General features: G+C 55.0%; 1 protein-coding gene across 3 annotated transcripts; it reads right to left on the minus strand.

The window, feature by feature from the left end:
* Positions 1–372: 372 nt before the first annotated feature.
* On the minus strand, positions 373–13394 carry LOC142002342 (perilipin-3-like). Of its 3 annotated transcripts, none has more exons than XM_074978373.1 (8): positions 13325–13394; positions 10191–10271; positions 9364–9559; positions 6615–6697; positions 4113–4398; positions 1995–2194; positions 1615–1758; positions 373–1528 (listed from the first exon to the last, which is right to left on the minus strand). In XM_074978373.1, the coding sequence occupies exons 2-8, from the start codon at positions 10254–10256 to the stop codon at positions 1106–1108; spliced, it is 1398 nt and encodes a 465-aa protein (XP_074834474.1). In that variant the 5' UTR covers positions 10257–10271; positions 13325–13394; the 3' UTR covers positions 373–1105. The 3 variants fall into 3 exon arrangements, with proteins under 3 accessions (XP_074834474.1, XP_074834472.1, XP_074834473.1); XM_074978371.1 differs by lacking the exon at positions 13325–13394 and adding an exon at positions 12714–13013; XM_074978372.1 differs by lacking the exon at positions 13325–13394 and adding an exon at positions 12714–13010 and having other exon boundaries at positions 1630–1758.
* Positions 13395–13881: the final 487 nt, after the last annotated feature.

Raw genomic sequence — 13881 nt, forward strand, 5'->3', positions numbered from 1 at the left:
GGTGCCAGCCAGAGGCCAGGACTGCTCTTTGTAGTGGATTCCCCAAGGAAACCAGCAACTCTTTGGCAAGGGACCACGTAGCCTTGCAGTGGGGTCCTTGGCCATGGCTCCTAGGAATGCTGTGCCAAGCTAGAGCTGCAGGAGAAGGCTCCAGCCACTTTTCTGGGGAGCCTGGGAAAGCAACAGCTGATCCCAGCATTTCACCATGCCAGGTGGGGAGGAGACATCTAGTGTCACCCACTGGGTCATTTCAAGCAAATCACAGGTTGGACTCGGCCAAGACTGAGTTGTCTTTAAACTCTGCCTTCAACCTGAATCACAGGGACTGTAAAGGAAGGGGGAGACAAGAGCTTAGACACCAGGGCATTGTATGAATGCTAACAAATTTTTATTGTGAAAAGAAGTTATTCTACAGATACAAACCATTAGCGGCACTTGCGAGATGAAGTTGCCCATGGTAATTTCCTATTGATTTTTCAGCTAGGAGTCAAGCCTCTTGGAAGAGCAGCACTGGGATAAGCCAGCTAATTATGCCTCGATTGCAGCAGAGTTATTACCGCCTTACTGGCTAGGACAGTGTTACAGGTCGGCAGGGAGCAGACAGCTTAAAGCACATTAGCCTGGGAGAGCTGGAGGCCTGGACATTTCCAATAGGGAGAAGAAAGAATAAAGCGAGTGATCCCTTCCGATTACACTGCAAATGCTGCAGCTAATCCAGGCTTTGCACTTTGTGGTGCTGAAGGGGCACTGTGCAGTCCAGAGCCTGGACAACTAGACTCCACAGCACCCCAAGTTCAATACAGGTGCTGTGAAGGTCTGTGGCCTCTCCCCGCTCTAGTCTGAGCAAGCCCCTAGTGAAGGGCACTTGGCAGCCTCCCAGCTGGCCACCCCAGCTTTGCTTCTGCCAAGGGCTTGCATAAACCTGTGGAAGGAGCCACCCAGAGGGGCACAAGAGATTGGCAAAGGGAGAGTGAGGAGCAGAGTCAAGGAAGACCAATAAGCAGTTTCAGACTGATCCACCACGGCAAGGGAGCAGGGAGTGTACATTTCCACCCTCTCACCACACCAGTGTCCTCTCAAGCCAACTGCAGGGCAATGGAGCCTTCTAAGGATCCTCCTTCAGCCCAGCAGCTTGTTGGGCTGCGCTGTCCCTTTCTTGCTGGGCTGTGCAGCCACCACCGCCCTGTTCGGCTGCTGGAATCTGCAGTTGCTCTACCAGCCTGGGAGCGAAGGGTCCCACAAGCCAAGGCAGTGGAGTATTCTGCACCACGTAGTCCAGCAGCTCGTCCATAGACTCGCGGGCCTTGGCCACCCTCTCCCGGCTCTGGGTCAGGATGGTGTTGGACAGGTCCTGGAAGGAACGGGCGGCGGAGAAGGATGTGTGGAGCTCTTCCACGTTGTGACGGAGCTGCTGCACTTTGTCCTGGATGTTGGTGGGAAGGCCTTGAACATTGGCCATGAGGCTCAGGCAGGTGGCTTGGAGCTGTTGGGTGGTGCTGCGGAACATGGCCAATGTCCGGGATTCCACCTGCAAGGGAAACACACCTGTTCAATTGGACGCAGGACACTCACCCCAGGCTAAGGGGTCACTCTGCAGCATTGGAATCTCCTCACCACACAGCTGGCTACCTCCGGCTGTGTGGCAGTAGAGTCGTCTTTCCCTCCTGACTGCCTCCTGCTCCACTCCAGCCACATCTGGTGCAGTTTCTCCTGGCCATTGTGGAGCTTCTGGTCCACACCCTGCTTGATGTTTTCAATCTGGAGAGAGGAAAGAGCCAGAAGTTGAGCTATTTCTGGTCAGCTGTCAGAGGTCTCCAGCTGGGGAAGTCATTGGCGCTATGCTAAAGCTACAGGACCATCTTTGGTCCTGTATGTACAAGCCATGAACTGTAGCTTGCGAACCTGTCTGAGCAGGGAGAAGCACCAACCCTGAGTGCCAAGACAAAGCAAGCTGGAAGTGGCAGGTGTGGGGGGTGGAAAGTCAGCCTTCTTACCAGCTCAATGGTTTGGTGGAGCTGGGACAGAGCCTCATGGGTGTTCTGCCGGGCGCTCCTCAGCTTGCCCAGGGAGTGCTGGTAGGCCCGATGGCGGAGCTTGGTTGACAGGGAGCCCAAGCGCACAAAGTAACTCTGCTGCTGCCTTTGCTGCTCCACGGACGCCATCTCGAAGCCTTCCACAGAGGTGGCCAGTTTAGCTGAGGGGAACAAGAGCTGACCAGTCAGACCAGCCTGCTGGGGAGCTACAGCAATTCCTGCCCAAGATCTGCTCTGCTGGCAGCCGGTGGGACCGGACACAGGCCAGCACCAGCTTGGGACCAGGTTTACCAAGAGTCAACATAACTTGCAGGAAACAGCTGCCTGCCCTGGGGTTTGACCAATCAGCAGGGCCCATGTGGTAAGTCAACGGCTATTCTCCTGCTCCAGCCAGCTGGGGAGCTACAGCAATTGCTCACATGCCTTCGGCTCTTCGATACTAGAGCAGCCGACAGCATAGAGCAGTTACCAGTCACCACCATCTGCACCACTGGGACGCTCCAGGCTGCTACTCAGCAGGTCACAGGGCTCAAAAAGCTCTGTGGTACGGACACCCAATGCTGCCAACAAGGGCTGATATTGACCTTTCCTGGCACATGGGAGGTTAGAGTTGCTACAGAGGCTTCCAGGCCTGTGGGCGGCCGCTTGTGACCTCAATGCCATGCACAGGTGAGGGCTCTCTAGAGCACCAGCATCTCCCACAATCCCTCCATCCTACCAGCTCCCCATAAGTACAGAGTGCTTGAGCCCCAAGTTATGCAAAGTCCTCTCCAAATGGGTCCTTGACAGGTGTCACTCCAGTCCAAGCTGGGCACAGTTGGTGCCTCTGGGCACCACACAATAGTTAGAGGACTTGATGGTGCCTTGCACTAAAATGCCGTATTTGCTGCTGGCCTTGGCTCTGCTCTCCAAAGCAGAGATTCCCATTGGGGCAAATCTGCATTTCACAGCCTTCAAGTACAACCCCCCGGTTACATGCCACTGAGGACATCTATGGGCCTTGGATTGGAGACAAGTGGTCTCCATTCCTCTGGTTCATGTGTCAGGACATCCAGCTCTGGGGCAAGGAACCAGATTCTCTCCTGCTCCAGGCACTGAAGTCCCACATGTAAACCCTCTGAGCTATGTATGAGCCAGAAAGGTCCCAGCTGGATATCTGATCCTATGCAGGGTCTGCACGGCCAGCAGTTAGGATAAAGGAAGCTGTTTGACTCCAGGTCAGTTTCCTCCCCCTGCACAAACTCTAGTCACTGTCATGGGTCCAGCCTGCATGTCACCTGGCCCTAGCCAGGCCTCAAAGCATTACACATTCATATCTCCCACCCTTCCCCTTGCTGGCTTGGGCTGAGGTGCTACTATTCAAGCATCACACTGGAGCACCTGCAGATTCAGGGAGTGGGGAGAGGCATTAAGGTCTCTGCAACCCCTGGCAGTGGTATTAGGTTCTCAGGTATGCAAATGCAGCCATGACAATCCCTCTCTACATAACATGTTCATTGCATGGCAGGGCCAGGCAGTCTGACCTTGGGTTTGCTCATGGTCAAGCCAGGCCATTCCTGCTAAGTCACCCTGGGCTAGTGGCCAGGAGCTAAGCCAAGTCAGGAGATGGAAGAGAGGCCCAGTCACTGCCTAAGGAGAAAAAGCAGGGGTTGAGAAGAAGGGACCACAGAGCCAACAGCTATAACCACAGCACCAGTCTAATCATTGAGGCCACCTACTCCTCAAAGCAGAATACATGTGGCAACTGGGCAAGTATGGAGTTAGCTGGGCTGTTTCTGATCCTTTGAGCTGCTGGGTTCCTAGCGGTTCTGACCTGAAGCCTCTCTGAGGAGCAAGCCAACCCCAAGACTTTAGCAAGCTCAGGGCAATTGGGATCTGAACCTGGGATTCCCCACAAATCAAGTGCTCTACCCACCCCCCTCCTCCCAGGAGGAGGGGGCAGAAGGATAGATGTACCCTCTATCCATTTGGTGAATGGTCCGAGTTACTCAAGTTCACATTCATAGCCAGACCAAAACAGCATTTATGGTCAAACACTTGGTCTGAGGAGTCAGCCAGTTCTAGTCCACATGCACTAACCCAGCTCCTGATCCGTCATGGGAAGATAATGATCCACCAGCTCTTCAGATTTCCCCAGCACGGCATCCACTCCAGTCACCACCATCTGGCCCACTCTTGAGCCCATGACTGTGTTCATACTGCTGGTCACCACTGATCTGGTCATCTCCACACTCCCCTGGACAGCACCTTTGGCCATGTCCACCACCCCAGTCACAGCTTCCTTTGCTCCATTGACTGTGTTGGAGACTGCATCTCTAGCACCGGTCACTGTGGAAGACACCAGCTCCTTGGTGTCCGCCACAACCTAGGATTGAAGGAAGCGTTCAGTGGCCAGAAGAGGAGTTAGCTTTAAGCAATGCAAATTTTGCTGTCTTAATCTTTGGACTACTTTGCTTTCCTTGTATAAATAGGCACCAGTCACCCAGGAACCTGAACTTGTATTCTTCTAGAGAGCCTAGTGGTTGGCTCCTCCATAGAAGGACGCTCTCATCTCTACCTTTCCCCTGGGGCAGGGGTGGGCAAGATAGGGCCTAGACCCAGCCTGCCAAGCTGCAGGACCTGGCCCAGGGACTAGAGTACCAAGGTGCTTCACAGTAGTTCCCAGGCTGCTTTAAGCAGGTACATGGAGCAGGAAGCCCTCTGCTCCAGATCCTGGTGGGGGAGAGAAGGGGAGGCATTCTGCCTGGCCCCCCACCACCTAGCAAAGTCTCTGCTCCCAGCTGGCCTGGGCAAGCGTCAGACGATGGTCTGCAAGGGTGAAGCCCTTGGAGCAGGGGGTCCCCACTGATGTTCTGGGGAGCAGCTTAAGGGCTCCTGGGTCAGGCACTGGCAACCTGAGGCTCCAGACACTGCAGCTGCTGACTCCTCCTCTAGCTCCCTGCTCTGCCAATTACATTGTGTTCCATTAACAGCTGGCAGGAGGGACCCACCTGTTAAGCCAGTTACAGAGTTCCATTATTTCAGTAGCAGCAGGGCAGGGAGCTGCCCCCCCCGCCCCAGCAGGTGGGGAAGTGAGCAGAAGAGCTGGGGAGGGGCAGATGAGTCTGCTCCTGTTGGAGCTGTGCAGCCCTGCTGAGGAGTGGGGGAGGCAGCAGGCACAGCTGGACAAGCTTGTTGGCTGAAGTGGGTTAGTTCTGGGGATCTGAGGTTTAAGTCTGCAGATGGAGCAGGTTTGGGGGTCAAGGGCGGGTGGAGCCTGGGAGTGGGGTTCTGCGGCCAAATAACTGGGCAACACTACAGCAGAGGGGTCTCTGTGGCAAGCAGCCAGGTGAGCCAATGGGGTGGAAGGGGCATTTTTGAATTGAAGAGTGGCCTGCTGAGAGAGAGGGTGTGTGTGTCTTTGTGCCAGGCTGAAGCAGACACACACACACAGAGAATAAATCCAGCAAAAACCTTGGCTGTCTCAATCAGTGCACAGCTATGTAAACAATAGGACATGGTTTAGTTAGAGGCAGTCAGGTTATTTTATTCTGAATTTGGGGTGGGACTTTCTAGGCTGATTGATTTATTATTTCCCCCCTCCCCTGTACTCTAACACAAAGCTGAATCCCAGCAAAGTAACTCTGCTCCAGCCAGAATGTTTTGAGTTGTTTCATTATATCCAATGACCAAGGATGCTTAGTTACTTTCTTGGTATTTTCCATATTTTGTTTTGCAATTGAAATCATTGAATTAAATTCATTCTTGTGTCCTAGAAGAGCATCTGTGTTCATGCTTAGACCAAAGGGTCAGCTATCAGATTACAGCTTTGTTTTCTAGCTCTATGGAAAGGGTGCAGTTTGGGGGACACTTGGATCTGTGGGGTGTCTCCTCCTGAGTTTTAAGGGGGAGCTTTTTCCACTTTGTGGTGGAGACAATTCTCCTCCAGAGTCAGTGAGTCTGGGACCTTAGGCTCTGCTTTACAGAGCTCCCCAAAGAGGCAGGGTATTTAAGCTTTCTGCAGCCCCTCCCTCCTCCAGCTTCCCACACTGGGTGGGGCAGAGTGAGGAGGCAGCTCTGACAGCGAGGAAGCCTAGAGCCAGGATGAATCTAGTCTTTCCCTTCCTTGTGCTCTTAGTCCTAGGCCTGGAAATCTAGTCCAGCCCCCTGCTTCAAGCAGGGCCAACCCCAACTAAGTCACCCCAGCCAGGACCTCAAAGTCTCTAGGGATGGAGACCACCACCTCTGTAGGCAACACATTCTAGTGCTTCACCACCCTCCTGGGGAAGCTGCTTTTCCTAATATCCAGCTGACTCCCTCACCTTCTGGAGCTTCAAACCATTGCTCCTTAGTTCTGCCATCTGTCACAGACCAGCCTCTGTCCTCTTTAGAGGCCCCCCTTCAGGAAGGGGAAGGCTGCACTAAAAATCACCCTCAGTCCTCTCTTCTGAAACCAAATAGCTCAAATCTCACTGCCACTCCTCATAGGTCATGTGCTCCAGCCCCTTAATGATTTGTTGCCCTTATCCCCAGCAGGGATGCTGTGGCGTGAAGACCCGTTTGACATCACTCCTTCCCCAGTCTCTAAGCAGAGGGGCTCACCTTTTCGGATGGCTGCTGAAGAATCGGCAGCTTCGCCTCCAGTTTATCCAGCCCCTTGCAGGCATACTCATTCACTGTCGCAACTAGAGAGACAAAGAATGTTGTTGCCTTACCCTCCATTGCCTGGAGGAGAGGCAGAGTGTTTGCTAACTGAGTCAGGGTGCAAGAGGCACTGCCAGGCTTGAGGGAGGGCTGGCTAGGGCAGGTGAAGGCAGAATTCCACAGGAGCTCCCAAGGGTACTTGCTGGAGGAGGGCAGGGGTAGAGCCCAGCAGCAGCTACCTGGTAGGGAAGGGACACTGGTGCACTGCCTGGGTTGGTAGCAGCTGCTGTTGGAGCTGGGACACGAGGGAGCAGCACCCCATGGCCACACCATCACCAAGCGACTCCTGCTGCTTTGGGAGAGATTAGCCGAGAAGCTAGTTAGCGACAGAGGCTGCTCAGGGCTGCCCAGCCTTGAGGTGGCTGGAGTCCCAGCACACTAGCATAGCTGGAGTGGCCACAGTGGGAACCAGAAACCGACAGAGCAGCATCCGGGGGCAGCCCGATCAGTCCAGCCCTGTGCTCTGCAGCCAGAAGAGCAGCAGGCTTATTAGATGGCCCCTGCAGGAAGTCAAGCCCTCCCCAGGCACTGAGCCACGTGGCACCCAGGAAGTTAGGCAAGAGTTGTCACATGCTCCAGCACACAGCACGTCAAGCCAAGCGGGGAATGAACAGAGCCAGGAGCAACTCCCAGAGGCCTGTTCCATCTCACTGAGCTCCCCTGCCTCAGTCAGCACAGCTCTCCTGGGGGCAGAAGAGCAAAGGCTTCCTTTTCCTGAGCTCCCACACCCAGCCAGTTCAGTGCACGGAGCTGGCACCAATACCAGTGTGCTGTGTGAGCCCTGGGCTAAGGGGCCCTTGCACAGGCAGCCAGAGCTACTCTAGATCAGGTGCAGGGTGGGGGGTTAAGCACCACTGTGATCATCAAGGGCTTTGGGGAGGTTTTACCCCAGGACTAGGGAGCCCCCAGCCCACACCCAGACTGACTGTGGATCCAGACCCCAGGGCTCAGAGCTCCCCTCCCCAGCATCCTGCCCACTGTGGGTGGAGGCTGTAGAACTGGAGCATCACAGGCCAGATTCAGGCAAGCCAGAGCCTGATTCTGCCCAGCAGGGTCAGGAAGCAGCCCCGCCCCTGCCACTTGTGGCTTTGCTGTGGTTGCCTCCACTCCCTGCCCCTGGCATAGCACTGCTTGGAGAGAAGCTCCCCACCACCCCCAGCCCTGACTGGCTGGAGCAGCAGCAGCAGAAGAGCCTCCCCACTACCTTCCCCCAGCTAGAGCAAGGGACAGCAGTGGTAAGCACCTCCTGCCAGTCTGCTCCTGCACCCTATCCCGCCCAGACCCCCACCCTCAGCCTGCTCCTGCATGCCCCCCACCCACTGAGCCCACAGCACGAGGAGCTTTCACCTTGGCTTCAGGGGCTACTGAAAAAGCTTCCCTTGTTTCTGGTTGCCACACTGGCCAGTTTGGTCTGGGCCACCTTTGCCATCCTGTTCTGCCCCCCCCCCCCCCCCCCCCGCCAATAACTGGCATGGGTGGGTTGCAATAAGGCTGTTTGTAACTCCTATTATCCTTGGCAATGGGCATCAGTGTATACCAGGGTTCTCAACAGCAGCACCGTCCATGTGTTATGGACGGCAGCTACAGCCTAGAGCAGTGTCTCACCCTTTTGTTATGGAGTACCCCCTTAAAAATGATACCCCCAGACTTCTGGTGTATCCCCATTCAGAAGTGTGGTCCAAAAGGTAATCAGAGGGCTTGAAACAACTTCAAGCTTTCCAAGTCACTGGACCCTGTTCAGGAGTCAGACTGGTTTTGCACACCACGACGTTACACTCCACTTAATCTACTTAAACCTGCAAAAAGTATCACAAGGCTACTGATAACTTGCTGCCTGTCTACCATCTTCTCAAGTGAAGAAATTGTCTGAATGCTTCATATGCCAGACACTGAAGTGTAAGTACGATGACTTGTTTTTCCTGATGGTTTAGATTGTAGTATGAGTATATGAAGCCCTGTGTGCGCCCCCCACCCCCCAGGGTACAGCAGGCTACATAAAGGGCTACTGGGAGTACATGTACTCCTGGTTCAGAAACACTGACCCAGAGAATTATAATTCAGTGCTTTCAAATATGGCTTCTCTAGGGTCAAGATTGCAGAGGTGTTGCATGAATTCTGTGGCAGAAGAGAGAGTCTTTGTAGCCAGGAGGTCCCTTTACAAGACAGGCCCAAGGTAGGTCTGGTACCTCACTAGTCTAGAAGGGACTTCTCCACCCTGTCACTTCCACTGAAGGGTTACAAGTTAATCCTGTGGAACTCCTTGCCAGAGGAGACTGAAGGCCAGGGACCATAAGAGTTCAAAGAAGATGTAGATAAATTCATGGAAGTTGGGTAATAGCCTTCTATGGACCTAAGGGTGGGAATGGTGTCCCTGGGAGATGGATGGCAGGAGACAGATTGCTTGATCATTGTCTTTGGTGTTGTTGCCCCCACCCCCAGGGCACCTGGCACTGGCCACTGGGCTGGATGGGCCTTTGCTGACCCAGGATGGCCATTATCTCCCACCACTCCCTCCGTGAGCAGACCCCTGCACATGCTCGACCCCCAGGGAAAGGAACCAGCATGAGTCTCCAACACAGGAGCACACCACTCTGGCCTCCTGGGGTTCCATGGTCCAACCTGCCCCATGCCACCCTCTCACACTCACTCTGTGGCTCAAGTTTGGTCAGGATTGGCTGGGCACCACCAACAGCTGCGGCAGTGATGGTCTTCACACCTTTCTCTGCCACGTCACAGACGGATTTGATGTACGGGTGATTGTCTTTGGTGGAGGCGTAGGCCGTGGAGACCATGTCATAGGTTGAGCTGACCAAGGGCAAGCTGGCCACCCTGGCCACTACATTCTAAGGGAAGAGCAACATAAGAATTAAGAGCAGCAAGCAACAGCCCCATGGAGTAGGGGCTGGCCCCATGACTTCCCAGATGCTGAATCCTTATAACTAAGGGCAGCCAGAACTAGCAGCATTAGGAGCCGGACTAGCCTTATGGATCCGCTGTACGCTACACACCAATGACTTCCCCAGCCCTAGTGTAAGGCAGCTAAGCACCTTCCCTGAAAGCTTCCAAGCTCTCTCGCCTCCTGTGAGCATCTGATGATCAGGCTTCTTGGAGCAAAGCAACCAAGGTTAAGTTTTGCTTTGCAGTCTTGACTGAGACAAGTTGGAGCATGCATCCACACATTGCTTCAAATTAATGCCAATTAAAGCAATTCAAAGGGCACACAATCCAGCCTTGCCCACCACAGCCAGCATCTCTAGGCTGCTTGATGGCTGCAAGACAGCCAGGTACCTCGATTAGTAAGGTCTGGGTCTGTCTGGCACAACCTCTGTGCTTCTGTTTAGTTTTGGACATAGCAGTTATAGCAACATCTGCCCCCCCCCCCGCAATGTCACCAAAACCACTGCTGGCCTGGCAGAAGTCCATGAAGTCCCACAAGCACCCGGAAATACTCTGCAGGCAGCTGGGTATACCTACCTGCTGTGGCTGCTCTGGCATCTCTCCCTGGGAAGCAAGGTCTGCAGCATTTTCATTACCAGACATGATGAAACCAGACAACTGGAAGATAACACATTGCCACAGTTAGCTGTGCAACACCAAAAGGCTCATGAACCTTTGTCTTCTGCAGTCTGTGGGCCTCATCTGCAGAGCTTAATAGCCAATATGCTTGTGAGCCCAGCTCAGCACTGACAGTAGCTTCCCCCTAAGCAGTCATTTTAGCCTACTCTCCCACAGCTGTACACCAGTGCCTGTATACGTTGCCCAGGCTTTCCTGGCGAGTACCTGCTATGTCCTAGATGCAGGGGTTTCATTTGCACGTTCCACACAATGCTAGGGAGACTGACCCATTGCCATCCCCTGAGTTTTGGGCCCAGCATGTTCTGGCTTTAATCCCAGGCAGGGCTGGAACAAACATGGCTTGGGAGCAGCACTGCAAGCAACTCCTGTGACAAGCTTAAGAACATCTACAGCAGTAACAGGCCTTGCCATGAGAACCCCATACGTGGTGACTGTTGGAAGAGATTCCCCATCAATGGTGTACACAGGCTCTTGGTCTGAGCATCCAGACTGGGGGAAGGAAACCAGCAGCTGGGAAGCAGCTTTTTGGAACTAGCAAAAAGAAGTGGGAGGGAGATTGTGGCTTTGGGTGCGTTTGTCTTCACTAAAAAAAACTGGAGATACACATCTTAGAACAGGAAGGGACCTCAGGAGGTCATCTAGCCTAGTCCCCTGCTCTCTTGGTAGGGCCAAGCATCACCCCTGACATTTGCCCCAATCCCTAAAGGGCCTCCTCAAGGCTTGAGCTCACCAACCTGGTCTCAACAGGCCAATGCTCAAACCACTGAGCTATCCCTTCCGCTGCAAGTTGTTCCCTGTGCCTCTGCAGCCAGTCTAGGAAACCCTCCACCAATGCCTGCAGAGGCAACATGGGCACCTAAGCCCTCAGCCAGTAGAAGGCAGTTCTGCTTCAGCACTATTCTCCTTACTGACTCACTCAGGAGTCTGCTGGTTTAACCAGGCAAGGGACAATGCAGCTGAGTCACAGCCAAGCCAACACCAGTCTACATTGTACACAGAGGTGACCAGCAAGAAGTTTGTGCTTAGTGCTCTGCTGGCCTGAGGAGGTGCACCAGCCCAGGGAGATACCCCCTCCACTCACAGCAGCACTTACGTGCCATTCAGCCATTTGTGATGGCTGTTCATGACAGCTGCTCAGCCAATGAAGAGTCACATCCCATTTTTACCAGCATGGGAAACCTCCAGGTTGTGACCTCCCCATTCAGTGGCACTTAGTCCTGCATCATAGCCCCCACTGTTTGAGAACAGAGTTGGGTTTCCAACCCCATCACAACGTAAGTGGCTGGGCTTTGATTTATGGTTGTCTCAGCCAGACATGCCCTATTCAGATGCACTGGGACAGAACTCACAGCTGTTGCTGGGTTCAGGCCTCCAACCCATCCACACTGATCTCTGTGGCCTCTGAAGCTGGTCATATCTATGTCACACTTTCCTCTTTTCTAGAGGTCACACAGCTACCTGCTGTCTCAGCAACAAGAAGTCTTGTGGCACTTTTAACTAACAGATATTTTGGAGCATAAGCTGTTCTGGGCAAAGACCCACTCCATCAGACGAAGCAGGTCTTTGCCCATGCAACCTTATAGGCTAACACATTTTGGAGCCTAAGGTGCCACAGGACTTGTTTTTGAAGTTACAGACTAACTTGGCACCTTCTCTGATGCTGTCTCAATGACCCACTGGGACCCAGCACAGGATCAGCTCTAGCAGACCTGTGCATCTTTAGATTGGTTAAAGGGATACAGTCCCTTAAGATACAGAGCTACCTTAATTCACCTATTGATGCGTTTGAATGTTCCTGTCCCTGAAAGTTTCTAGTGTGGCACTCTTGTGGGAAATCTAGCCCTAATGGGTAGGCCAAGCAGGGCTGCAAGAAACAGAGGCTTGGGATTTCTGGTTCTTTTGTGCCTTTGACAGTGTCTAGTCTGGTCAGTTTCCCTTGATTCACCAGGTGGGGTGTGTTAGTCTCCCCTTGGGGTTGTGCAGGGCCCAGAAAGTGCAAGGTCAGCAGGGGGAGGGGCACCCCAGGAGCAGGCCGGACTCTCCACCTCCCCCCCACAGCTAAACAATCCACAAAGTTTTGGCTCGGTCCCTAAGTCGTCCCAGCCGGTCCAGGGAGCTGCTGAAGGCTGGAATTAAAGCTCTGCAGCTCTCCCAACCCCTCTGCTGCAAAGGTCGTCACCAACTCCTGTGGAGCAACAGAAACTCGGGGCTGACCAGCCCCTGGCAAGGCTGCAATCACGCGCTTGGATCAAGGGAATCAAAACGAAACTCATTCAGCAGCGGCCGGAACGCCAGGGCGGGGGTGGGAGCAGAAAGTGCGCAGGGCCGAGGCCGGGTCAGGCGCCGAGGAAGCGAAGCTGCGTTTTTCGGGGGATGGTTGCAGAAAAGGAAAGTAGCTGCACGCCCGCAACGCAGCCTTACCCCCACCGCCTGCTCAGCCTCGCAGCCCAGCGGGCTCATTGGCAGCGACAAGTCGAAAAGCGCCCAAGTTTTGGGTAACTCTGCAGGCGGGTGGGACTCGGGCGGAGCCTTCCGAGAGGCGGCGCACGGCTCGGCCACGACCACCGACACCCCTTCCCGGCGCCCATCTCAACAGGGCGGCAGCCGGCTCCGCTTTTGAGCCGTTTCTTTGTGCCCCCCCCAAAGCCAGGGGCCGAAAGAGAAGCTGCTGCGAGCAGGGCGGCGACCAACATGGAGGGGAGAGAGTCGGTGGATCTCCCGGGGGGGGGGGGCTATGGGGCACACCCCCCCATAGCCGCCCCCCCAACTACAGAGCTCAGTCCCTAGCGATTGCAGCAGACGCTCCTCACACACGCGAGCCACTGCACGCAAAGCCCCCGCAACAGAAGTGCTGGCACAGGGGCGAGGCGGCGCGACCGACCCCGGGGGACCCCCAGCCAGGCCTTCGGGGCAGCAGGGCCCGATCCGCCCACCCCAGCAGGCGCCGCCTCTCTGCAAGTTTGCAGCCAAGCCCCCAGCACTTCCGAACCGCTGCCCGCCCCGCCTCGCGGGCCACGGGGGACCCTACTCACGCGCGGCTCCACCTCCCCTGCGCTCTGCTCCCGTCCCTGCGCGGCACCCCCCCGTGTGGGCTCAGCGGATATAAAAGGGGTAGGGGGGCGGGGTGGGGGGGGGGACTTGAGGGTTACATGGCAGGGAGCTGGAGCCAATCAGTGAAGGGGAGGTCTCCGCCCAGGCCAATCAGGAAGGGTGGAACGCTGAGGAATGGAATGTTGCGGGCTCGCAGCTGGCGTGGGGTGGCGCACGTGTGGCGCGGAGCGTTTGCAGGCTGGGGCTGGGGCTGGGGCTGGGGCTGGGGTATGACTCCTTGCCTGGCTTATGGGGGTTTCCTGTGGTGGACGAGCGGGGCTTGGGAGGGGCTTCTGAGGGGGTTTTGGAGGGAAGGGGGTATTGACACAGAAGAGGAGAGGAAGAAAGGGCAAGAGGGGGTGGGGGTAGGGACGCTATACAATGGGGGGCGAGGGGCACAGTGGGTGAACCCTGGAGTGATAGGTCACCTTGCATCGCTTAATACCTCTCATACCAGCGTCGCTAACTCAGTGGGGTCACCTTGCTCTAAATAGGAGCA

This window comes from Carettochelys insculpta, chromosome 27 (assembly GCF_033958435.1).
Source record: "Carettochelys insculpta isolate YL-2023 chromosome 27, ASM3395843v1, whole genome shotgun sequence".
Classification (NCBI taxonomy): Eukaryota; Metazoa; Chordata; order Testudines; family Carettochelyidae; genus Carettochelys; species Carettochelys insculpta.